Source organism: Ambystoma mexicanum, chromosome 2q (genome assembly GCF_040938575.1).
Source record: "Ambystoma mexicanum isolate Mex_15411 chromosome 2q, UKY_AmexF1_1, whole genome shotgun sequence".
Classification (NCBI taxonomy): domain Eukaryota; kingdom Metazoa; phylum Chordata; class Amphibia; order Caudata; family Ambystomatidae; genus Ambystoma; species Ambystoma mexicanum.
Genome location: NC_090924.1, coordinates 1,262,489,275 through 1,262,516,986, shown reverse-complemented (window position 1 = coordinate 1,262,516,986; position 27,712 = coordinate 1,262,489,275). Strand labels below are relative to the sequence as shown.

The window sequence follows — 27,712 nt, the reverse complement described above, 5'->3', positions numbered from 1 at the left end:
CAGGATTTATTGTCCTGGTTTAGCATGGACAAGGGCCTGTACAATGTACATTCTGGTGGCAATTTGTGTGGCTTGAGGAAGGGTATGATTATTGATTCTCTTAAACTAAGAGGAAGGATGCCAGTGTCGCATGCTTCCATTAATGTATTCAGGAGGTGAGATGCAAGGTCCACTGCACATTCTTTATAGAACTCGCTGGGCAGGCGTTTCGAGCCTGGAGTCTTCCCTGATGGCAATGTACTTATTATACCTGTTAGTTCTTCTAACGTGATGGGGGCATTGAGACTGTTGACGTCCGGATCATCAAGTTGAGGGAGTTGTATCTCACTTAGTACTTGTTGTATATTAGCGTGTGGGGACCTAGGCTCTTCGTGATATAAGTTGCATTAGTAATCTTGGAAGATCACATTGATCCCCTCCTGTGTGGTGCATTGCTGTGTGTGTGTAGAGAGTAGATGGGTACTTCTTGCTCTTCTTTTTTTGTACAGCCAGGCAAGCAGCCGGCCAGGTTTGTCACCGTCCGCGTGTTGTCTTTCGATATATATTTAGTGTAGCTATACATGCCTAATCTTTCCCAGCATCCTATTTATTTTTGTCTCAGTGCCGACTCGTTTGCGTCCCCATCTTGTTGGCCCGAGTTTCACTGTGCAAGCTTTTGTAGTGCCTCCTCTACGGAGTCGAGTTCCCTTTGCGAAGGCTTGAACTCCTCCCGTCTTGGCAATTGCTGTGCCTCTAATGACCACTTTTAGAGCCTCCCAGAGAGTGCCTGTGCTAGTGACGCTGCCGGAGTTGTGTGTAAAGTATTCTTTAATACCATCTTGGATATGGCCTCGAAAAAGGGGGTCTTGCAGTGCTTTGCTCCTGAGTGTCCATGTTGGAATTGGGGGTACTTATTGCCACTTCACCAAGAGGGGGACATGGTCCGATAATACTGTACTCTTATATTTGGCAGCTAGATGTTTGGTAACCAGGTCTCTTCCTACAAAGAAATAATCAAGTCCTGTGTGGACAGCATGTGTTGCCGAACAGTGCGAGTAGTGTATGGAGTTTGGGTGGAGTGTTCTCCATATGTCTACTGGCTCAAAGGATGATGGGAGTGTTATCAGGGACTGAGCTGGTGGGGCAGGACTTTGGAACTTGGTGTCTGACCTATCCATTTGGGGGTTCATAACACAATTAGTCTCCTCCCTATATGATCTTGCCCTCCCAGTATGGACCAAGAAGTGGATATAGAGGTTGAAAAAAGGCTGCTGTGTCATGGTTGGGAGCATTTGTATTACCTAGACAGGTGTCCACGTTCTGCAGGAGCCCCTGTACTAATACCATTCTACCACCATTCTACCTTCATCGTCTGATTTAAACTGGGTCACTTTAAAGGGCACAGCAGGGCTATCCAAATGAATACTCTGCGGGCATACGCTGAGTATGGGGAGACTATAGTTCGCCCACCCCATTGGTTTGCGATCAACGCTTGTTTGTCTGCTTTGAAGTGGGTCTCCTGTAGTAGGGCAGTGTCGATTTTTGTGTCGGCGGAGGTATGCATAGACTTGGTTCCTTTTCATGTGACTGTTTAGGCTCTGGACATTCCAGGTAAGCAAAGTCGTTAGCCATGTCAGACTATTCGTTTTGGCAGGGTCAATTATGTTGTTCCGACAGCCTACCCTCTGCCGACTCACTACTACGAGTCTATGTTGTTGGTCTTTTTTGTTCATTTGTTGCAAAAGGGTCCCATATTCAGGTCTACCAGAAAACTCCCCGTAATTATGTCTTAAAAGGTGTGCCAGAAATCTTGGACAATGTTGTGGTCCGGCCACTAGTGCAGGCAAAACAGAATACCCAACAACTTCCCCAACTTTTCTAACAACAATCGCCCATTCATTGTTACCCATGCTCCGGTGCATCCGCGTACCGCGTCCTCCTCCAGTGTCGGTTACAGAGGCTTGTGCGCAGCCGGTGTGTGCAGAAACAAGCGTCCCAAGAATAAAAACTCTGAGGTGCTTCAACCAGACTGAAACATGTGTCTGGCGTTGCGTTGGTACTCTTGTTCAGAGGAGAATTGCCTAGCATTTCAGTGCTGGACTGCCCCAGGGCAGGACAAACACTGATATGTTTGGGATATTTCTTCTCTGTGAAAGATAGTGAGCTAAAGACTCTGGGTAAGTCTCTCGTAACCAGGACTAATGTCTGTCAGATGGACTCCCAGGACCCCCCTTGTTAATTTGTATATTTAAGTAACTTTGGGTCTCACCCTAAATTACTAGGGGAATCCAGACGTGGACCCCTTGCTCACTGTTCTTAGAGAGGCACAGCTACACCCTACTGAGGAGGTTCAACCAGACCGAAACACGTGTCTGGGGTTGCTGTTGGTACTCTTGTTCAGAGGAGAATTGCCTAGCATTTCGGTGCTGGACTGCCCCAGGGCAGGACAAAGACTGATATATTTGGGATATTTCTTCTCTGTGAAAGATAGTGAGCTAAAGACTCTGGGTAAGTCTCTCGTAACCAGGGCTAATGTCTGGCACAGGGACTCCCAGGACCCCCCTTGTTAATGTGCTCTTGGTATCATGCCGCCTTGCCTAAGCAGGGTAAGATCTTCTCCCTATCCTTGTAATTGAGGACTTTTGCTGTGATTGGTTGTGGAGGGGCTCCTGGTGGTGGTTTTCAGGTTAGGGCCCTATCTGCCCTTTTTATCGTGAAGCCTTGGAAGAGGCTCCCAGGACCGATCTTGCAAGAACATATTTTCCACATAAGATGTGGGATTTGTTCCTTCTTCGACTTCTGACAGGCCAACGATGCAGATGTTATTTCTCCGAGCTATCCCCTCTGCGTCCTCTGCTATATTTTCATTTTCCAATAGTCTAACCTTTTGCTGCAGAATATGGATCTCCGGGTTGAATTCGTGGATCATTGCAGTGTTGTATGTCAGTTGTTTTTCTAAGTTTGTGGTCCTCTCGGACAATTTCCTGACATCTTGACGCAGTAGACCAACGTATACTATGACTACGTCTATTTTTGAGCACACACATTGAGGCTTCCAGTTCTGCGATAGCTTGCAGGATTTGGTTGTCCTGCTCTCCAGCTTCTTTATTTTATCTTGTGTCGACGCAATCTGGACAGTGGGCAGCTGCGGCTGGGTTTTGGCGTAGCTATCTATTGTTTGGCTGCCCTTTAGTTTGGCGCCTTAGGAGGGATTCAGCTTGCTGTGTGTTGTGCGGTTTGAGCCCAGAGCATGGGTATGTCCGCTACATTGCTAAAGAGTGGCTAGCTGGGTCTAGCGTGTGACTTGGCCGTATTTTCTGGGGTTTTGTCTCAGCTTGCATCAAACGAGGTTGCAGCAATGAATGGGAGAGAATCCCCATGCATGGGATTATCAGTAAATAGCTCTTCTATTTATCTCCAGGGCGTTGAGCCAGTGCCAGGTGCCATTGGAGTAGCGCTGAGGACTGAGAATGCGTTTCATTCAGTGTGTTCCTAGGGCACACCACCCGTTGATTTTGACTTGGAGTACCTAATCCTTTAATAGCCAGTGTGTTCCCTTCGACTGCAGGGAGAGCTTGAATCTGTGTCCATCTGTAGCTTGCTGACACTGCTGGGATTAATTAATAGCTTGTGGTGGCGTGTGTCACTTGCGGGTTCGCAAACTCTGCATTATGAAAGACGCAGCATTTGGGCAGCCCGTGGCGTCACCAGCGCTTCCCTGCACATTGATTTAAAGAGGCCAGGAGAGTCACTGTCTAGTCCGGCTTGAGCGTGAGCAAGCGTGAATGTGTGCCTGAAGTCTTCCGTACCTTTCCTGTGTCAGGACTTAGTTGGCTCACCTTTGTGTGCTCCGGCATGTGTCTGGGCCGGCATCGGCTGTGCCGTCGCTTTCCAAACGTTGCCATGTTGTAGGTGTGTCGCTTCCCCTTCTGTCTCACCAGACTTGGATCTCACCAGGTTGCAGTTACTGTCGCCATTTTGTTCTGGCTCCGAGATGCAGCCGGCAAAACTTACGGGGCTTCGTTCTGTAGATCCACAGGGTCGGGTTGTGGCGCAGTTCGCAAGCGCACTCTGCAAGTGCTTAGGCAGAGTTCCTTGTAAGTAAAAGTTGGATCTACCCAGCAGATCGGTATTATTTCAGCGGATCATGTCGGATGGATCGGGCAGGAGTTCACTGAGAAGCCTCCTCGCACCATGGCTGCGGGCCACGCCCCCCGCATAGCCTTCCATGTTAGTTGCAATTAAGCAGAGGCAAGCCGTTCATGTGTTTTCTTAGGCATTTTACAGTTGCCAAGTAGCAAAAAGGTATATGTGTGTTAGTCCTCTAACTATGTGAGTCATTAACATTTGCTTCATGTCTATCAGCTGCATGTTCCCAATAAATTACCATCTCCGATCTCCTAGGTCCTGAGACAGAACATTCGATTTTGATCCTATATAACAGTTGGCACTCCTGTTTGTGTTGGGACCCTGTACTGTTTGAATTGACTCTTGTCTGCAGCCCCCCATTGTTACCCTGCTGCTGCGTTTCCTACCATTGTGGTTTCACTTAAAAGGATCCCTTTATCCTCACCTCTACCCTTCAGTCTTTTGCATTGGAATACAGCATCTGGAACACCGCTCCTGGACCACCGACTTCAGAATCCCCTACTAACTACACTCACAGGATTCTGGACTACCGCTATTACTCTGTCCAAAGACATCCAGCAGGGTTTTTTGGGGCCTCTTAGATTTTTCCCCTACCTGGGCTGCGCCGGAGGTATGACCTTCGTGTTGGTGATGTTTTAACAGTGCAACAAAAGTGACGAGCTCCCGGAATAGACCCTACCTCTTCAAAAAGAAGGGATCACCAGAGGAAGCTACAACAGACTTGACAGATTCCGACATTTCCACCAGCGACAGCAAGACCCAGGTGAGACCATCAGACGGTGACACATACAAAGCTGGATGGTTCTGAACGGCCTGGCATTGAATAGTGAAAAAATGTAGCTCATGATTGTTGGCTCTGATACCAGGCTTGCCAAACTAGATCCTATGTATAGCAGTTTCAACATAGATAATTGTAACATCAAGGTCCAAAATAAAGTGAAGACCCTTGGTGTTATTCTGGAGAAAAATCGGAATATGAAAGCGCAAGTTAGCAGCTTGGTTTCCTCATCTTATTTTATCAAGTTGCTGCGCCATCTTCGCCCACTAATTTCAGATAAAAATTCAGAAACCTTAGCGAGAGCCATTATTGGATCTAAAATAGATTATTGCTGCAGTCCCATAGTTGGCATCTCCCAAGCTGATTTTCATCATCTCCAGGTTATCCAGAACGGGGCAGTAAGGGCCGTGAAAAGCCTGAATTGTAGGGACCACGTGTCTGATGTAAGATGGAGCCTGCATTGGCTCCCTGTTCAGGCTAGAGTACGCTTTAGGTTGCTACTCATCATTCATAAATGTCTCATGGGTCATATGCCTATATATCTAATGGAAACTTTGGTAAAAAAGCATAGTTTTAGATCCCTAAGATCTGACAACAAAACCACATAAATACCACCCATTGCAAAACCAATAAAGTTTGCAATGGAGCCTTCAATATATTGCCTCCTGATCTTAGAACCATTGAGTCGACTGACATGTTCAAAAAGAAATGAGACTCTTCTGTTCTTCTAGTCTTCCTTATAGCCCATCACTTTATAATATGGCCCCTGACCCCCTTCCTTTTATTTAACATTTGTTCGTCTTGTATTTTTTTATGTCTTTGCACCCTTAAGTCTTCGCTTCAGGTACATGGAGCGCAGTACAAATCAATAAACATAGCAGATCACATGTTGGTTTCAATGGCTCTCATCCTCACTGGGCATAAGTCAGCGCTGTGCTGCTGGGCGGTACCGTGGGAACTCCTGAGGGACCCAACCATAAGGGGAAGCCCTAGAAAATAGGATCAGGGATTTCTTTGAGCTGAACACAGCTGCTGACATGGTGGGATGCATTTAAAGCTATACTCCGGGGGGATCTTATCTTGGCAAAGGCAGCAAGGGACAGTCACCTGCGGGCTCTAGAAACACAGTTGGAGGCCAAGGTGGAAGCAATTAAGAAGCGCATGCCGAGGGGTTCATCTAGATGGACTGTGAGGGAGTATAGGCAGGCGGTGGGTCAGAAAAATGTCCTGTGCACCAAAAAAGCAGAGAGATCCCTGTTAATTGTCTGCCATCAATTTTATGCCAAAGCCAAAAAAACAAATTGGTTACTGGCGAGGTTGTTGAGGGGGGCGGTGGCCAGCAACACTATACCAGCAATAGTGGACGAGCCGAGTCTTTGTCACTATCTTACGGAGGAGATCCAAGAAACCTTTGCCCAATAATATGGATACCTTTGTCCCAACAGGACCCGCATGGGCCAAAGCAGGAGAACTATCTGAAGACAGTCAAATCATCTAAAGTGGGAGCCAAGGTTAGGGAGGCCTTGGGGCGAGAGATAAGAGTAGGAGATTAGGAAGGTTATCTTAGCGCCCCCACCCCCAACAAATCGCCCAGCCCGAATGGATACACAGCCACTTTTCACAATACATTTGGGCGTCTTCTGATTCCCCATTTAGCACAACTCTACAATCACTTTCGGGAGTCTGGTCGTGTTTCAGCATCGATAGAGGAGGGGAAAATTATCCTCATTGCTAAACCCAACAAGGATCCCATCAGGTGCAGCTCTTATAGGCCGATAGCATTAATTAACATTGATGACAAAATGTACACTAAAATCCTCGCCAACAGATTGAAGGGGCACCTCCCACACCTGGTTTACCCATATTAATCAGGGTTTGTGGCAGGAAGACAAACATTCGACAATATTAGACATATAGCGCACTTGGTGGAGAAGGCCCCTAAGACCGCAATTTCATAGGTACGTCTTTCCCTCTACGCCGAGAAGGACTTCGACCACGTGCAGTGGTCTTTATTTTTTTTCAATATCATTTCTTTATTAAGTTTTATCATGGTAACAACAAAAAGCAATAACAATTAAGCCAAGGTCTACAATTTATCATCAGCAGCGTCAATAGCATACATACATAATGATACATAATGTTTCAGTACGGGGGGAGTCATTCTAGGAAGAGAGCAGAGAGACTGGTCAGAGATGGGGAAAGTGCCAGCTATTTTCCCCTAGATCGCTGCCATTGACATACTTTCTTAATGTTCCTCCCTTAGGGTTTTGAGCACCATCTGAGGTTTGGTGTGTTAAGTATTTCAATCAGGCGATGCACCCTGGTCTCAGCCTAGTAGGCAGCGCACAGCTGAAATGCTTATTTTATTATGTCTATAGGTTCAATATTCTGAGTGATATACCACTCATATCACACCCCTTCTCAAAATACTCCAGGTCACGGTGGACCAGGAATCAGGCTGGTTGGTAAAGATAATATTTATTTATTTATTTAAAACTCAAATCAAACATACTTTTGAATAGGGAGCAGCAATCACCAATGTGGTGACAATAACAGATAAGAAGGTATGTAAGGTAGTTAAATTCACCCTTTAGCAACACAAATATAAAACGCAGAGAAAAGAACACTTTTGGCTTGTTTGGAAGAATACCACTTAAGTTAACGATTTCCCCCTGCAAAATTCCTCAACCCACAAATAAGCAATTCTAAACAGATGTAAGGAAGCAGCAGGTATTCAGGAATAAAGAACAGTAAACATAATTTGAGTACAACCTTCCCTCCCCAAACAAGAGAGAAAAACAGGTTTGAAATCTTGCACTTTTAAAATGACATTCGAATATGGCTTAGCAAAAGAATGAAAAGTGTGCAAAAATCCTTAAATCAGTATACATTTCTGTGGGAGCAACATTGGAAAGATGCCAACATTCATGAGCTATAGTTTGAGCAAAAGTAAACACTTTAAATCCGAATGGAAGTTTGGAAATAATTTAAAATGAAAATCACATGTGTAAAACTTTGCCGAAATGCGGATTCCCGCCTAAAATAAACCAAACGATTTTTAAGAAAAACGGGTGAAAAATACGGATTTGGAGTGCGGTTTTTAGGTTGGGATGTAGCTATAGGTCTTAGGAGTTGAAATGAAGTCTCTAGCTATTAAATTAAGTGAGTTATGCAATGTTGAATGAGAGGTGTTTTGGAAAATAAAGGCGCGAAAAAGAAAACAGAAATCAATTTTTACAAGGATAGTTATGCTCTACACTAGGGCATTCAGACTGGGTTACCAGATTGAAACACCGTAAGCTCTAGAGTTGATGCGGGAACCAACCCCAGCACCTACGCAACCGCCCTGGTGGACTCAATCCGATTACCCGAAGGAGGATTAAGGGTTTAGGATTTCACAAGACACAATTATTTAAAGAAGTACAAAGAATCAAAGGCCAGGTTTCAAGAATGGTTGTGACAATATTACAAGTTCTTAAGGTAAGGATAGTATGGTTTAGAGATTGGGATGGAACAAAACAAGGCAAGGTATGCTATGATTTTCTCTGCTTCCTACTAATACTTACAGTCCACTTTAATTTAGGATTTTGGACCGTCAAGGGTTCTGGTCATCACATGGATCGGGTCTAACCAAGGACAGCTGGGCAAATCTGGCGCAACAGGGTCAGCTGGGCGGTTCTGGTCACCTGGACGGCACTGCACTGCAATTCTGGTTTACTGGAGACTGGAGATCAGTGGGATGGCGAGTTTGCAGCGAGCATGCATTTAGTAGTAGCAAGCCAGACTGGATCAAAATGCTTCCCTTGGGTTTTTGGGATTGCTTCAGAATTTGAGGCGCAGCTGAAATCAGTGTCTTTGTGTGGTGCCAGGTTCCCCTATTTATCCTGCCAAATGACATCACTAAAGTATATGGCAGGGGCAGGCTTACTGTCCACACCCCTAATGCTAGGATTGGGCAGGAGCCCAGTTTCCACCTTGCTTTTCGCTGATTGGATGACAGAAAAGGATGTCATGTTTATGGGGTTACTTTTACAATGTCTCGAAACCTCCCCTAGCTCCTAGAACCAAAACCTTTTTTTTCCACAAATACATATTTATGCATTTAAAACCTTTGAGAAAATCTGATACATCGGTTACATATTTTGTGGGTCACATTTCAATCCAAATCCCAAGTCTGTGGGACCTGGTTTTGCCTTTCTGCTGCATTTTGGCAATTTTAACCACAAAAGATTTGGCCTTACGTTTTGTACATAGATGCGCAATTACCCCTGGGATATGTGTACACAATGTTATGTTTGCAACATTAATACTTTCTGCGCAATCGGTCATTCTTTATAAGTTCTGTTCCTTATCCAGTACTGAGTCCTACAAGTCTTCAAATGAATAGCATAAAATTAGATTTAAAATTACCAACTTTCAGATTTTTCCTCATTCTTGTGGCAAAGTTAAATGTCTTGAAAGTTCAGTTGCAAAATAAGCATTTTAAAACCAAATGTCACTGGATCCGTTTTTTTTTTCTTTTCCAAGTGTAAGCAAATGTTAATCCCTTTGAAGCAGAATGAGGGCCCTCTCCCTTGACTGAAGTTTCCTGCCCCTCCCACTTGAAAGGTGAGAGTCTTAGCCTGCTATTGTCTTAGCCTGGGGCAAAGACAAATGTCTGATTCAACTTGGAAAACCCCTTTGTCCTGGATATTCAAAGCCTCCAAGCTAGCAATTAGCCTTTCCTGTGCCAGCAGTTTGAGGTGTCACCCTTTCTCAGGGCTAGCACTGGCAGAGCAGGTTTTTTTCTTTTAAATATAGTTTACCAACATATCCTGGGTTTAGCTTTGATTTCCTTTTAAATCTTTTCTTTAAACCTATGGAATTAAAACAGTTTATAGGTAGATTTTTAACAGTAGCAAATCCTTTTACATTTCTTAAGTAATCAATTAGAGCACGGGCAATTCTGTCGCACTGCGCCCAAGAGTGCAATATAGGCATGTGTTGCTAGTAATTGAAGAGAGATGTGGTTATAAGTCCGATGGATTTATATGCAAAGTAGCCTGACAGGTGTTTCGAGTCTAAACTGACTCTTCATACGAGGCTGTAAATGGGAGATGGGACCCAAGATAAATTGAATGAAGGACAGTGCCAGAAAACTCTCTCACGGCTTCGCAATTGCGGTAATTTCAGCACAGCAGGAAAAGCCAAAGTGATGTGAAAGGATGAAGAGTCGGTTTAGAATGAAGAGTCGGTTTAGACTCGAAACACGTGTCAGGCTACTTTGCAAATACATCCATCGGACTTATAACCGCATCTCTCTTCAATTACTTGCAACACATGCACTCTTGGGAGCAGTGCGACTGAGAATTGCCTGTGCTCTAATTGTTTCCACAACAGTGGGTTGTACTTGGCAGTACTCCCACACCTCTCAGGCACCTGCAGCCTATGTGCACTCTTAATGTTTATTCATACAAGCGCTGTGGTTTTGTGACTTTTTCTGCCAAACCTGTGTTTTTCTTAAATAATAAAGCCTTTACACAATAATATATTTTAAAAATAGGTAATTTTGCTCTTCATTCAGGCAAAAGCACATTTAACTTATTCCTTTAAATTCTGTTTTCTTCTGCAGCAAATACACACTTTGGAAAGCTCTATTTCTTTCCACGAGTGCTGGAGTTGTTTGCAGCATGGATACATGTATCATGCATCTGTTTAGAATCTTTCTCTGGACAGCTGATCCTTGATACTTGTTGCAAAGAAATAGCTGCGTTTCCCAAAACACAGTCCCTGGTTTGCTTTTCCAAAGATACTTTTCATAGGGGCTGTCATTCAAATGAGGCCCGGTTCCTCTGAGACTCAAGAATGATCCTGGGCACTGCAGGGCCTTTTTGATCATAGTGGGTCAGGAGGAATTGATGAATTTAGCACCAAACGGCACTTTGAAGGTTGAAAAGATGACATTTTAAAGAGGCGTTTTGGGTTTACAGCAAAGTAATGCTGCTTCTTTCCTTTGCCCCATGTAAAATGTTGCAGAGCACACTGACCTACTCCTGCAGTGAGTAATCTGTTTTACCCCACCTGAAATGTGTGTTGTCAGGCTAGTGCAACCATGTTCTGGTTGTGACCAAACGCAGTTTTGAGATCTTGGCGCGCACAGGGGTCAGCGTAGCCATTTTGTGCTGTTTCTTGCACCAATGCAGCAAAGTGGTGTAGTGAAGCATAGCTGAATGGGTCAAAATATCCCACAGGTGGCTTGTGCGCCATTCCCGGGTACTGTTCCTCATAATCAAAGAAGGGAGACCAGGTGTGTTGAAACTTTCCAAGAGTACTTGGGTGCACCGCAGTGATCTTATCTGCGACAGCGGTGTCCCAACATTTTACCCGCTTCATGGGGATTGCTGGCCCCTTCCAGAGATTTCCAGAGGTGGGCTACTGTTATTTGCGCTGCCGTGAGTAGGTGTATGATTAATGCTGCCATATGGTCTGTTAAGGGGAAGGCCCCATTGCCTGTATCTCCCAGTAATATAAGCCCTGGGTCCCACGGAATTGTCAAGCCCGTGATCTTCTTTATCTGTGATTGGATCTCCCGTCAAAAACCTCATAGATTTATCACATGACCACCTCAGGTGGAAGAAATTTCTGGATGCCCCTAAGTGTGCGGGTCCAGATCCGGGTCCACTCCTCTGTCTCCAGCTCCCTGCCCAGGTCTCTCTCCAATCTGACCATGTCGTCTTCCCTCTTCTCTGGGTTAGTTCTTTGAAGGAGCCTATAGAGTGTTGCGACCCTGAGGTGAGAGTACGTTCCAAGGCATTGAGCTCCCTGCCTCCCCTCATTTCCATGTTATGTTGGAACATCCAATGCCTCAGTTGTGCATATCTGAACATTTCTCCCTCTGGGAGGTTGAACCTAATCTTGCAGTGCTCAAATGTTAATGGTGCCCCATTCTCAAAAAAGTATTTTACCTGTGTCAAACCACCCTCTATGAAATCCCCTCTGATCTAGGCTTGGGGTGATGTTCTGGCTGCGCCAGATCATGGTGAGAGGGCCTCGTGAGCCTCTGGTTCCCCAGCGCCTCGCTGCTCTTCTCCAGCTATGGATGGTGTTTCTAGTGAAAAGAAGGGGGCCACCTTCACCTGCCCAGTGAGTCTCCTCGAGGTGTGGGAGCATCGAGAGATGGACTGGGCTCCATACCTCTCCCACCTTCATCTATCTTGGGGGTGGAGGGGCACCTCGTCCCGCCACATTAATGCGTGCAAGAACTGTGCTGCTAAGTCATCTCTAGGTATGTCAGGCACCCCCAGGCCTTCTATTGGTGTGCCCCTCAGCATAATTCTCCTTGCTACTTGTGGTTTTTTACCTCCCCCAGACAAATCTCAACATTTCCCTTTGCAATTCCTCCAGTTTTTTGTCAGGAATTATTGTTGGTAGTGCTAGGCAAAAATAGACGAAGCTAGGAACTAAATTTATTTTTATGGCTGTGATTTTACCCATCCATGATATCTCTTGCTTATGCCAGCGAGTCATGTCGCTGCTGAGTTCCTCGAGCAGTTAGGGGAAGATGTGTCTGTATATTCTGTTGACATCATTGGGGATTTGGACCCGTAGATATGGTACACATGAACCCTCCTATGGGATTGCGCTGTTCTCTGAAATGGTCATTCGACTTTCATTCGGAATGTTTACCCCCATGGCAACAGATTTTCAATAGTTGATTTTGAATCCTGATGCAATCCTGAATTTAGAGATTTCGTCCCATAGCTCCTTAAGGGAGGCTTCCGGGTGGGTTAGGGTGAGGACGACATCATCCGCATACAGTGATAGTTTGTACTCAGCTGTTCCCAGTCGTATCCCTTTTATGTTTTGGATTGGATCGTAGTTTAGCAGTGAATGGTTTTATTGTGAGGGCGAATATTAGTGGCGATATGGGGCAAGCCAGTAATTTCTGAGATCGGTGGCCATTGATTCTTAAAGCTGTGCATGTGCTTTGGTAGTAGGCTAAAACCCATTTAATAAACCTTGGGCCAAAGCCAAAGGACTCTAGTACCTATGTATTTCCAGTTCACCAGATCAAAAGCTTTGTGTGTGTCTAGGGAGACCACTGCCAATTCCTCCCCCGATCTGGAAACACATTTAATCAGGTTAAGAGTCCTCCTCACGTTGTCATGTGTTTGGTGTGGATTAATTAGTTTAGGAATGATATTCGCCAGTCTATTTGCTGAGAGCTTGGTAAAGATCTTTGCATTGTTGTTTATCAGGGCGATTGGCCTGTAAGAGCTACAGAGTTCTAAGTCTTTGCCCAGTTTCGGGATCATTATTGTGAGGGATTCTTCCATAGTGGTGGTGATGAGGCCGGAGGTCAGTAATGAGTTGTACAACTTGCGCATGTGCAGCTTTAGGACGTGGGCGTAGGTTTTATAAAAGCGGGCTGTAAACCAGTCTGTGCCCAGGGCTGTGTTTTTTAAGGAGGCTGTCATTCCTTTTACCTCCTCCTCCTCCACAGGGATGGGTTCCTCTAAGGGCGCTAACTCTAGGGTGCTTACTTTCCGCTCTAATTGCGTGTGCTGTAGCAAGCGTAGCCTTTGCTGTTCCACAAGCTTTGTTGTACATTCCCCTCATAGAACCGCTTTCATTGTGTCCCAAATAATTGATAGGGCGGTTTCTTCCTAGGCATTTTCCCTGAAATAAGCTGTGAGGGTTTCTTCGATATCATTCCTGATTACTAGATCCTGTAGGAGGAAGTCCTGTAACTTCAAGCTTTTGGAGCTTAGCTCGGTAAACCTGATACACGGATACCCGCTAGAACTGGGGCGTGATCCGAAAGTACCCTGGGTAGTATGTCAATTCTTTCTAAACATGGGAACAATTCCCCAGACATGAGGAGAAGGCCCTTGTGAACGTGCGAGCAGAATGTGTAATCGGGGTGACCGGGATTAGCCAGAAGTCTATCGCCCCCACTTCTCTAAGAATGCCTGAAACTCCACTGCCTTCGAGTAGTCCTCCTTGGTTGGTTATAAGGTCTTGTCAACCTACGGGTTTGGGACTAGGTTGAACACACCCTACTATGAGTCGTCCCTCCGCAAAGGATACAATGTCTGGAATGATAGATTGTAGGAATCAAGATTGTGAAGAGTTGGGGAAGTAAATAAAGGTAATGATGAGGGGTTGTTTGATCAGATGGCCCTTCACCATAATAAATCTACCCCTAGGGTCACAAAATGTTTTAATCCTTAATTGGGAGCTCCTTGCTAAGTAAGATTGCTACGCCCCGTTTCTTATCCCCGGCAGTGGCAAGGAAACACCTTGTGAAACATGGGATCCTGACTGTTCACTTGTCCACCACCAACAGGTGATTTTCCTGTAAGCAGACCACGTCTGCCTCTACCTCAGAGAGCTTTAGGGCCACAGATTTTTGTTTACCTGGGAAATTGAGGACCTGGACGTTCAAAGTCACAAGGACCAGCTCTCTCTCAGGGCTATTTATTATGGAGGGAGTGAGTCGAGGTGAGTAAGTTTCTCTCACATCGCCAACTCTGTTGTCTCCGAACCTGTGATTATGTGGTACTCCTTCAGTGCATCAACGCTGCCCTGACTGCCTTGTAGGTGATCGCACCCATAAACCACTGTGATCACCCCTCCCCACAAACACAACACCCTCTGCAAAACATTCCTCCTTCTGCTCCCAACCCCAACAAATAAAACCAACTACTGAGCAAGCTCACAGTTGATAGGGTTTTCCAACTACCCCCTCTCAGCGACCAACCTCCATTTCCTTGAAACTGCCTTGCTAATCATCTGAGAGAGGTGCTTGACCTCCTCAATGTTTCTCCTGAGACCCAGTTCCTCTCATCCGTAGGGTGAGGCCTTCCAGGGGGTTGAAATGTCTTCCTCCCCGAGTAGGCCTCGATATTCTAGAAGATTAGTCAGGATCATGTCCTGTGGGGGTGGTGCGATCCAGATTCCGGCACCCGTGTCCTATGTGCTCCTGAGTGGGAAGATAAGATTCAGGTCCCGGACTCTCCCCTGTCGGCCTACCTTTAGTCCTCTGGGTCTCTGTTTTATTGTTAAGTTTGATCCATTAATCTTTTGCCTCATTTTCGGGGCTCTTGCTCGGTTGTCATTATTCGTCAGTCCTCTTCGTCTGTTTCCGAGGGGTTCAGTAGTTTCTCAGCCTCCTTCATTGTTCGGATTCACCAGTGTTTCCCCTCTACTGTGCACTGTAATGCAAGTGGGAAGCTCCATCGATAACTTATTTTCCGCTTACGGAGGCACTCTTTTAATGGCTTCAGGCTCTTTCTCTTTAGCAGGGTGGAAGGGGCTGGGTCCTGGTGGAACAGCATCACTGTTGCACCTCTGAATTTAATGCATGTTGAGTTTCTAGCCTTACGATTGCGTCCTTGACTTTAAAGAAATGAACTCTTGCTAAGACGTCAGAGGGACGGCTTGGGAGTGCTTCACTTGAGTGCGATGGACTCTATCCTTTGAGGGTAGCATCTGGCGGGGCCCTTCCCCCCGCCAATGGGGATTCCAAGCCTGGATTATCTCCTCTTGTGAGGTGAGCGATCACAGGGGCTCCCCCCGAGCAGTCGGAGGCTCAGTCCGCCCGCCGTCTGACTCTCTGCTGGGGTCCCCAGATCTCGCTGCCCAACTGTGGATAAGTCCAGAGGACAAGTTCTGGCGCCGTGGGACTCCTGCTCCGAATGGGGCACTGTCGGGTGCTAAGGCCAAGCTGGCATCCTGCCTCTATTTTTGCGACAAAGCCTCGTCCTTTGCTGCTGTCATTGGGGAGCCGGGGGGACCAACACTGTGCACCTGCCCTGGGCCGCCATTTTGTTCAGCCAATACTTCTCGGGTTGCCGAGCTCCGCAACCCTGGGAAGAGTACTCCCCGGAACCATCCACCTCCGTCCGGGATGGTCCGGAATAGCTTCAACCAGTTTCAGGCAGAATCTTGCCGTTTTAAAACCGCATTTCCTCTGGTCGCCTGGCTGCGGCCGGGAGCTCTCAAGGAGCCATAACACACACCGGCTCCAGGCCACGCCACCTCGTAGAGTGGTCTTTCATGTTCAGGGTGATGGGGCTGGGGAATAGGGGGACTTTATCTGTATGTCCAAACAAACTAAGTTTCCCCGTAAGCGTGTATTTTCATCAACTGGTCCTTATCTAGGGGCTTTAATCTAAGCTACGGGCTGGCGACACATCGAAAGAGGCCTTCTGCCTCAAAGGGGGAGGACCTCAGCCCTCCCTAGCCAGGGGTTGACTCCGCCCATGCAGCCAGGTCGAGTCACCAAAACACAACATTTCGGAGGGGGCTAGAGCCCGATCACTTTATACTAGCATATGTTGTGTGCAACAGCGGCATGAAATGTATTCGGAAAATTTACCTGTGCGTGGTTGGCGACTTGCAACTATTGTGTTTTTCCAAGTGCTTCCATACAAAACCAATTGCAAACTATGGATTTCTACCCATTTTTATGAAAGAGCTGTAAAATGCATAATTGTAACCCAGTGTTAGAAACATTTTCTTGGGAGTGAGAAACCCCCTCAAATAACCCTTGTTTGGTTTGAGCACCCTCACTGTGCTCTGTCAATCCTGCATAATTGGCACAAACATTTAAGCCTCTTCATTTCAGAAATTCACCAGCCTCCACTGTACATCATCCATCTGTCAGTGTGTATGTCTGTTTTAATGTGCACACAGGGGAAGGGTGCTCCTTAAATATGTTTATGCCTATGATACAAAAGTTAGTCTGGCATAAACCATCCTTCAGTAGAGAAATCTAACTTTGCTGTAGTTGATTTGCAGTTGTAGTAATAAACCATATTTGTGTTCCTCCACACAAACTGAAGGGGAGATTTCTCGAGTCCCTTGTTTGCGAAGGTGCCGCCACTGGCCCAGTGCGTAACATCAAAAGGGGGCCTCACCATATGTTTTGCCCAGGGCCTCACCACATCTTGTGACAGCCCTGTAGGCGGGAAGGGGGCGTGGCACTTCCCAACATTCGCAATACCACGGGGCGTCCCAGATTCTCATCATAAGGGAATGGCTATCAGGCAGTGGGGGGAAATTATGGGTGGCAGTGGACCGGGCTGTGGCAAGAAGGGACTTGCGTGACGTTCTATGGCTCTCGTGCCCAAATAAGCCTGCCATCTGTATGTAAGTTCCATAACACAACTGGTAGCTGATACATGGGACAATTTAACCAAAAAGTATGGGATTGTTATAATTTCTGTCTCTGTTTACTCCACTGTACAACAACCCTGACTTGCGTGTTGGAGGCGATGTGGTGGGGATGGTCCCTTGACCCACATATGGTGGAGATGCCTCAAAATGAACCATTCTGGAGGGAGGTGCGTGAGGCCCAGGAGGGGAATATTTGGGGATGCTTTGTAGGTGCCCCCTGAGGAAGTTATACTAGGGGTGGACGGTGTGATGGCCAGAGGAAGGCCGGAATTGTGCTTACTTTGGTGGCGATGCTCCTGATAGTGGAGCGTTGGAAGGGGGCAGACAACCCAACAGTGCGACTGGCTAAGGAAAATTCTGGGAGTTTGTGGCTCTCGAAAGGGGCAGTGTATGCAATGAACAATAACCTAGCGTGATTCTCTAAAGACTAGGGACACATCCTTGTCTTTCTTAGGGAAGATTATAGAGCCCAGTGGTGCCCCCTGTGCCTAAAAGTATTAGACTTGTCTTGTGGCCCCGAGGGGGGCTTTATTACTGCTTTCTCACTCTCTTTAATGGTTGTATGTTCACGTCTGCATGTGGGAGGTAGGGGGTAGGGGGAGGTACATTGGCAATGTTGTATAATTATGAAAGGAGGAATGTCCAAATGATGAAAATTAATAAACAGAGCTAAATAAAAATAATCTGTAAGAGGGTCCAGTGATGACTTTCTGGTGGGTAATAGTATGGGATACATTTGCTATGAAGAAAATAACAACCTTGACATCCGATGAATGTAATGTTTATGTTACTAAGTGGTCACCATTTAAAACTATTCTGATAAGTCGGAATCGGGAGACAGACAAGTTGGCATCTTGGTCAAAAGAGTTTCTTTATTTTGAAGCTTTCAAAACCTAAGCATTCACGAATTCTCTTGGCCCTTTGAAGGGTTCCATGTAATAATGTTGCCACAAAAAAATCGCCATGCAAAAATATCGCCTAAAAATAGCTGTTTTTTGTGGCGACATTATTGCATGAAACATGCGGGGGACACCCCCACAACCCCCAAACTTTTTTTTTTTGTTTTATTTTTGCCCCTGTCGCCATATATATGGTCACCCAAATAATATCGCCACAACATTTTCCCGGCAATATTATTTACGGCGACCATGTTATATGGCGATATTATTACCTGATATCCTTTGAAGGAGTGCTCGTCAGAAACTGATTCTAGCCTGACTTCTGTCCCCATCATTCGATACAAAGAAAACAAAAAGGTACAACAAGGACCGTTACCCAACCAAGGAATGGTGGCTCTTTCTGACACCCCACCATAACGTCTCTCTCTCAAAAGACCAGGGTCTCCTTGCCCTGTTAAACCGTTTTAGTAAGGACTCAAACTTTCTCATATAGATTCCCATCTTCTTTGGAGTTGAGTCTCAGTCTTTGCTTAGTCTCTTTTCCTTGTAATTTGTAGACAGTTTGCCTCAGTCTTAGATGTGCGTGCAGTCTTTGAGTGCTTCCTGGTGCAGACATCGACACCCGGTGTGTTCCTGGGGATCCCTACCCAGGTATCTTGCCGTACTCTCTCCAATTAGTTCTCTCCTGGTTTTTACGCCACCCTGCCATGAACTCCCGCTCTGGGTTCTGGTCTTTCACCCTGTCTTGGGAGTCTCCTGGGGGTCTCTCTGCCTACCACCCAGTTTCCTGGAGCCCCTGTGTTCCTTCTATTTTGGAGCAGTGCTCCTCTGGGCAGGCGTTCCAGGAAGGTGACTCTGCTTTTCTTCACTTTCCATGTGGTTTGGAGCTTTGGCTCACTTCCTGCTGTCGTTCTGCTGCAGTTATTCATTGCAGTGTTTTGGTCCTATGCTTGCCGGTCTGTTTCTCGGAAGGGCTGCTGTGTTCTCCATCGGCTTGCCTGTGTCTTCATTTGGCAGGCTGGGTGTGTGCTACTGGCCTGGTGCCACACCTTCCAGGGGGAGGTTTCCTTGCCTCTACTACCCGCTCTTCCTCCAAGTTCATTTGAGCTTTATCTTCCCTGCAACATGGGGATGTGTCCATTCTCCGGCCTCTCTTCAGACGCAACTGGTGTCTGAAAGGAGTCCAAAACCACACCAGCCATTCCTGTATACAGTTGCCAGAAATCATAGGTAATTTCCCTTATAACCAATAAATCTGTTTCTGGGGACAAGGGAGGATAACATAGATCCCTATCTAGGGATTGCCTGTCCTATAATAGGAGTAACCCCGAGTTGGATCATGCTTGCCCTGTCCCCTAGGAAGTGTTAAGCTTATCGGGCTCACCTCCCTAGTCTCAAAGAAGGTCTTGCCCTTCGGAAGAGGGGAGGAGTTCGCTGGATCCGTGTCACTATGTAAAGGATAAGGAACATATGCTATGTAAACCATCTAATCTTAAGTATTTTTCATTGATATGAAAATGGAAATGTTCATTTATGTTTAGTTTGTAGGGAATTCTGGGCTGTAGTTGGGCAATGATGGGTTGAGAATGATGCTGTCAAGGAAAGCATGACTTAATGCTGCATTTGTGCGAATTGCTGTCCTGCATTTACATTTGTTTAATATGCAGGTACAGGTTCTGTAATGATCCTGGTTGTGCTAAACATATTAATTTGTACTCAAAGAAGAGATATTTTTTCTACCTCTGCTCTGCCTGCAAAACAGAAATGCTGACACAAAACATGCATATGTCCTTATTATTATCTTAAGATTGTAGCTCATTAGCATAAAGCGTATAAAAAAAATACCAGCTCCTGCTTTACATGTACTGCAGGAAAGGATACCTGCGTTTTTATATGGGCTGGTAAAAGGCAGAGGAGTCCTAAATCGGTAGTATTGGGCGATATCGGACAGGGAGGCCTGGTGGTGCCGGACGTGTTTAGATATAATTTGGCTGCATAGATTACCTTTATGTTTAGCTGTGCTTAGGGACAAGGCTCCCCAAATGGATCCAGATATAACATGCTATGTCTCTGCTTCCGCTGCCTCTGCTCTCATTCGTACACGCACATAAACTCCCTCGGGATACTCCACTATTAGCATCATTCAGCACACCGGATTAAGACGTCCGACCGTGTTAGAGCTCACATATGAAGCTGGTATTTTCTCCACCAGTGTTTCCACCCTTTACAGATTGTTGGATAGAGGTACCAATGTGGCGAAATTCACATGTATGTCTGAATGGGATAGTTATTTAGGACTCACCATCAGTGATGAAACCTGGTGTGACATTTGTGCCTAAAATTAAACCTTCTAAAGATGTACCTCAAACTGGGAATGAATGTTTAAACTCCGTTATTGATGGTACATGCACCCTATGAAGCTTAATAAAATAAATCCAATGTACTCACTTTATTGTTGCTGAGAATACAGAGTAGTAGTCTTGCCCCAGCTTTTGTAGGTTTCGGAAGAAGGTACTAGCCAGAATAAGACTGGTCTGTGGTATTCAGATATCTGAGAATCTGCTGTTTGTCCAGAGGGGATTAGCGGAGGGTGTCTACCCATGCCCCAGAAGCATTGCAACACTATCACTGACCTCTAGTGTTGCAACCAGAACCACGATTGCAAGGTGTTGGAAGACTACTGCTACTTATTTGGTTAGGAGAGATATGAGCCACACTGATGGCTGAGAAGATCACAGCACTTACAGATGACCAGATCCCAAAATACCTAAGTATGTGGATGTGGGCCATACAATATTGCCTGGTGTACCATTTAACAATCTTTAAACCATTCCTTTTCAAAAACGTCTCATTAATAATTAACTGGTTGTTTATCTGACTGTTATACTTAGTGAGAGCTAAACGGGCTCTAATCAAAGGGGTGCATTCCATATCAGAGGGGGGTGTATCCATTGGACTTTGGGAAGTGCTTTGTTTTAGCTGTTTAGCCCATCGCTGATTGTTTGCTTCACTCTGTCACAATCATAAATGTAAAATATGTATATATATTTAATGTGATAAGTTTGATAACAAAAACAGCTTGTAATTCTGTACATTACTCATTTGTGTCAAAAATATTTTGACCTTTACTGTATGTTCCCTATATTGCTTTAATGGAGTTGTGTCAAAATAAATAGTGATGAACTTTCTGCTGTCTGTTATTCATAGGAAATTCTGGTGTATCTTGCCATGTATGTGAGAACACAACCCTCTCTCTTTGCTGAAATGTTCCGGCTGCGGATTGGTCTCATTATACAGGTTATGGCAACAGAGCTGTCTCATTCCCTTCGCTGCTCAGGTATGTGCACAGTTCAGCTACCTGCTTGCCTCAGACAGGCATCCTATACTATTCACAGCTGTGTATCTAAGTGTGAACCTTTCCAGTGTCTACTGTGAGAAATATGAAGGTGTCTCACCGGCTAGTCCCTACGGATCTGTCATCCAGGTGGCCAGGACACAGACATTGCTTTTGGATACAGTTCTTGGGGGTGGACCGGTGCGGGATGATCACCTGGATGAGGGGTCTTTGGGGAGTGGAAGTTGGACAGCGGACGGTGAGGCGTGGTATCCCCTTCCCTGTACCACCTTTTCCCCATCCTACCAGGTAGGATACCTAGGAACTCAACCCCCCCCCCCCCCCTTTCCTGACACAAACACTTTCTCACAGAAAGTTCACCGTGAGCAACAATGGACTAACACCAGAGCCGTATACCTAACATGCCCAACACCATTGTCAGGCAAGGTAAGGCAATTACGGATCATTACATACAACTGACTTCCATCACACTTCCCCACACAGATAAAAGGCAGAGCGCAAAAGCACATTCTGAGCGAGGCAAAACACACAAGGAAACAGCAGTTCCAAGATGGCAGTTTAATAGGAGAAAGACGGTGAGACCGGAGAGGGTTGCAAGAAGGGAAGCACCCTTGACCTATAAAGACTGTTACTTTCATGAATCTTGGAAAGTAAGGAACAGAAGACCAGGAACTGAAGACCAGAAACTAAGGCTGATCAAACCTGCAAAGTGTGTTGGAGGTTACCGGGGCTCTCCGTGTCGATAACCCAGGCGAGGCGGAGCGATTGGTCTGGCACGTGGGTGCTCATTCGAAAGTCTGTTAGGTATCCAACTGATGCTGAGTGTAAGAGGACTATTGAGATCGAAGTAGTCATGCAACCGGTCAAGCCGAACCCTGTACACATTCGAAAATCTTCGATAGTTTGAAATAAATCCAAATTGGTCCGAGACCAGCTGAGGGAGACTAATTGAACCTTGTTTCAACAGGATCTGAGCTCAGCAGAGGGGGATCCGGGGTGAACTGAGAGTCACCTGAAAAATAACTAACTGATCCTTGTTTTGAAAGGGATCTGAGACCGGAAGAGGGGGATCCAAGGTGAACACCCAAGTTGAATGCTGAAGAGAATGTTTGCGTGTTGTTTCTGGTACAGCAGGCCCTCTGCATCAAGAGACTTGCGAGAAGTAAAGAGACTTGGACACAGCAGGTCCTGAGCTAGGAAAGGAGAACTGTATCCTTGTGCCGCAGAAGCCAGAGAGTGTGTGCTTTGCTCGAGTGACCCGCCTTGCCCTGTGCAGAAAACGTGGGGAAGGGAGGCCAACGGCCCGAGCACCCCGACATTGTTTTGTGAAGACTTCTTTCTTTTTCATGAACAATACCCCACATTATTTGTAAATTAGTGGTAAGGATTGGCAATAGATTTTTTCTTTTTAGTATAGGCCCTTTTAATCTGACAAGACTCCACTTGGCATTATCTTTTGATGGACGTAGCTTGCTCCCATCTGTAGATTTAGGTTTAGATAGGCATTTATAACATCTTTGCAAAAGTTCAATAAACACCCTTGAACTGTGGTCACTTGTGTCTGTCTTACTATTGCTACCTTGCGTTCCTTACAGTACCCCATTGGATGATACTGATGTTTAATACAAGTGCATGAATAATGTTGCAGTATCACATCAAGAGTGTATGTAAAGCCCCTTTGTTAATGTTTCGAGCATAGATCTTCCTTTAAAATATTGCCATGTTAACTTTCTATCCAGTTCACCCCTTTTAAGTTCCAGGATGCCTTAATTCTTAATTTGTCCAATTTTGCAAACGCTCCAAGAATCTTCTCTCGCGGTTCCAGGTGTTGGTGTTTTCCCCAGTTCATGTTTTTACTGTTTTAGAAACAACTCCTTGATGTTCCAGAATTTATCAATCTTGTTCTCGTATGCTTCTTTGATGTGTTCTAGTAACACCACTGCACTGTACCAGCAATCTGCATCATCTTCCTCCTCCCAGTCATTACCAGTGTTTGCTTAGACAGCCTCTTGTCCCGTCTCTAGCTGTCTTAGTGTTATATCTCCCCTTAGTAGATTTGGGTCACTGCCAACCTCTCCTCCTCCTCAGTTTGTCAATGTTCTCCATCCACTCTTGCCTCCACTCTTCCTATATCTGAGGTCCTATAACTAACTACTCCAATCTGGGTGGCCATCTAGCATACCTTCCCCCTCCCTATGCTCTCCTCCTTCTGCTGCTGCAGTCTGTTTCATATCATCCTCGCTACTACTCAGGCATGCCTTAGTTTGGTTATTCTGGGATTTTCTACAGCACCTCCGATTCTCAAATTGAAGACACAACAGGACTACCTCTGTTCTTGTGGAGCAATCTCTCTGCAGGACGTTGTGTTTACTCTCTCCAACACTTACGTGGCCCAGGGTGTGGGAGCTCCTACATAGCCGTCATGGAGCATAGACTGCTCCTTCCCTGCACTGTTTTGTGACTGCACTCCAACACAATACTCAATGCTTGTTAGTGCTGTTCATTGTAACTAAGGCTTTTCTCTGCATTTTGGCATGCTACAAATTTCCAGAATTTGTTCTGTTTACTTTTCATCTTTTGAATTGCTTTTAAGTCCTTAAATAATGTTAAATCATTTTATCCCCCAGCAATAGTTCTTCAGTGTAGTTTCCTTTAGTGATTTTAGGGAGTAAAACATTTTTTGCAAATGGAGTTCATTTTTAGGGGAGCAAAGATCTATTTTAACTCTACAACTGTTAGCTTTTTATAACCTGTTAGGAGGTATTTTCTGAACCATTCCTGAGAGAGGGTTCTTAAAGAAAAACCTACTTGGTGAATAACTTTATAGACGCGTGGGCTAGCCAAACTCTCACAAGGTAGTGTGGGCAGAGCATGAGGCAGACATCAGGAGATCAGGGAATGGTGTAGTTAAATACATATAGGAACACCCAAGTAATGAATCAAAGATACAGGAAAACTCTAGAATACTGTGCACTACTAAACACACCTACACCTACACACCTAGACACCTACACACACACCTCTCTAAAGGAAACTACACAAAATGTTACCCTCCAACACAGTTAAAAGCAATGCACGACTATAACGGTACAGTGGCAAAAGAAAAGAATACAAATTAATATATTATACACTACCTTATAATTATAAGGCAGGCACCTCTCTTGAGCAGTGCTTCGATAGTTAAGAAAGCTATTGAATGTCTGAGTCAATGTTTAAGTATGTTCCTGGTTGGGGGGGAAGGAAGTTCAAAGTTCCCCTGCACAAATCAACCGTTGGGTAACATGTCTTTTAAAAGCACCTTTTGAAGAAATCAGATCAATATGCGAAAGTAGGAGTACACTTGGTCGTCCTCTCTATCAGGGGTTAACCAGCTAGGTTTGCTAGGCTGGAATTCTGCACTACCCTTTCCTGGCTGTGATCGGTGAAGGAGTGGACTTTGCATTCATACAATCCATATAAGGTGACAGGGGTTCCTTGAGCAGGTAAGTACCCTTGCACCCCATAATCCAATTCCCTAGGGCACCCAGATTCGCCAGTGACCATATCTGGATCATGTCCGGCTGCGTGGTGGTTCCGATTTCCAGTTCTGGGACGGCTTAAACAGACTTGCAGCAGGACAAAGCATTCACCACTGGACAGCAGCCACTTTGACTCGACTCTCAGACCCAGGAGACGAAACCGCATAGTGAAGAAACCAAGACAATAGAGTACCCATAATCAATGGGCACTCCCGTCCCCTGCACACCTATATATATATATATTGGAACAAATTTCCAATCAAGATTAGTTGCAATATTCTAGTCAATATATCTGTGATTTGAAAGACACAATTTATATATTTATCTCACATATTTATATTATGTAAAATTCAGGATGAAACAATTCCAACTATCTTAGTGAATTATTATTTTACACAATTCAATCTCAGAAAGTTACAAAATCAAAAAACAAATGACAAATACATTTAATACAGAGCTCTACTCGTTTCGAGAGTGGGCCTCTCTTCTTCAGGAGCAAAAATAAATTTTCATATTCAAAACTACTTCAGATATTTTTTTTTAACTTAACCACAAATAATTTTTTTCTTCAGTGTTCCTCAGTTTCGTTGTGCATTAATGGAAACCTTATCTATTGTTACAATTTGAATCGATATTCTATTTCTCAAGTGGTGCTGTACACCTGTGGATTATTTGAGTATACATTAATGATTGTAAATAACTTCCAAGTCCAAACAATAAAGTAGTAATAGCTCTGCGGCTAATAGATCTCGTTACCTGCCAGAGAATTAGATCTTCCTCTCTCGTATATAAGGGGGGATGGTGTCCTATCTTGATTGGATACAGATTAATGTCTCCTAAAATACATTCATAAATGACCATTACTGTCTGTCTTATTCTGGTATTACCCTGCGGGTTGCCAGTATATAGATGAGACTTCCGAAGTGATATCTGCCGTGTATGCGATCATGCGTTTTCTAGGGCTTTCATCCCGGTGCTGAGCTAAAGCTGTTATTGTCAATCATATATTTTCAATGAGTGACTTTGTATTTCTACTGATGGTACCAATGTCTGTATCAATATAATGGGCGAGAATACTCACCATGTTGTCAGAGACGGTAACTGCGTTTTGGAGTCCTAATCTCTTCTACGGCATTCGTGATTTCAACAATGTCGATATCTGTAAGTTTATCTTAACTTTAGTAATTGCACCTTTCCAGAGTGTTATCTTCTAACCTAGCATTTTTCACTTACTGGATTAATTCAGTAAGCACGATTCACGTGCACGATACCTGTGCAAGCTTGCCAAACGACTCGGCCCACTTCTGTGTAAGCCTGTCGCTAGGCAACCTCTGTCTTCTATATTGGCGTGCTAAGCATGCGCTTGTCACATGATATTAGAACTCAGAATAGTGTGAACTGGAGTTCCTAAATGTTCCGCTTGAGCTCTTATTTTGGTGGAATAACATTGGTGACCAGCCTGGTTAAATTCAATCGAAAAATGTCTACGAGACGGCACAGGGCAATTGCTAGATCGCCGCAAAATATTTCCATGTCTATGCGGTACCTAGCAACCAGTATCCTAGTATATTGAATGTACTGATTATTTCTGAATGGAGTAAATGGCATCCATTCTTAGTAATGCTATATTAAAATAGTATTCTGTCAATTGATGGTTATTCCATTATTCCACAACGTCATTGTGTAACCCACAAATTCATTTCACTTCCAATGACATTGTGTGGTCAGCATTCATAGACCTACATGGTCTTTCTTTTTTCTTGTGTCGATCTACATGAATGTTGTCACATTGTATAGATCACATCAAATAATTTTTATTATGCATCCGCAGTGTTACTTCAGATGTTTTTGTGTATAATTCCACACATTAGTATACAATTTATATACAAGAATGTCTCATGATGTTAAATTCCCCATGTTGGTATACATTTTATATGCAAGGGTCTCTCATGATGTTTAATGAACTAAAGATTGTACAGATGCCTATCATACGGTGCTACCAATGTCTATAGACTATTGGTTCCTATGTGTAATTAAATTATTCACAAATATGCATTCAATGAAAATTCCTCATTCATCCATCTGGATTCCAATGCTTCTAAACTATGAATCCGAAACATCTCTCTGAGTGACAGGATGTGTTGTAAATTTCCTCCTCTAGGTGGTTGTGCTACTGTTTCTAAGATCACAAATCTTAATTGTGAAATTGTATGATGTTTATCCAAAAAATGTCTGGATACTGGTGATTTCATATTTTTCGTCCTTATGTTCGATTTATGCTCTGAAATTCTGTCTTTAACTCTCCTTGTAGTTTGTCCTACATAGTATTTGCCACAAGGGTAAATCAATACATATATTGCAAATTTACATAGTGAAGAAACCCCAGCCAAGGGTTAGCAGGCCTGACTCGCAGCTGCAAACAATAGGCTCCAGGAAGTCCCTGCTTCATAGTGGTGAATAGCGATGTACATAGAACACAAGTCGAAGATCTGGAGATTGCCAAGCTTCAGATCAGGACAATGACCGTAGTGGCATAGAGGTCTAGTTGGTATGGTCAACCCCCAAGATAGTCCATCACTTCCGAAGTCCACCGAGGGGAGAGCACAGATGGAGGAACAGTTCTTCCCACTGGTCCAAGCAAGAAAGCAACCATTGAGCGTATTCTCTGGTCACAGAACAGGCAACAGGAAACACACTTTGATGGTATGAGCAATGCTGGTAAGCTTCCAAGCAGTCTTACCAGTCTTCTCCAGCATGCTTCTCACATTTAGACATTTGGTTCCAGTGTGCAACCTCCAGAGCAGCTGCAGGGTTCCTCCCTGTATCCAGGATCCAGGCTAGGAGTTACTCCAGCCCACCAGTGTTAATGTTC

At 44.8% G+C, this 27,712-nt stretch overlaps 1 protein-coding gene across 2 annotated transcripts in view; it reads left to right on the top strand.

Annotated features, from left to right (window-relative positions):
* PHKA1 (phosphorylase kinase regulatory subunit alpha 1) overlaps positions 1 to 27,712 on the top strand; it is a 2,290,600-nt gene that overhangs the window by 1,757,162 nt on the left and 505,726 nt on the right. For both annotated transcript variants that reach the window (XM_069648650.1, XM_069648649.1), the window contains exon 25: positions 21,175 to 21,304. In XM_069648650.1, the coding sequence (XP_069504751.1) occupies positions 21,175 to 21,304 (130 nt within the window). The remainder of the gene's footprint in view (positions 1 to 21,174; positions 21,305 to 27,712) is intronic.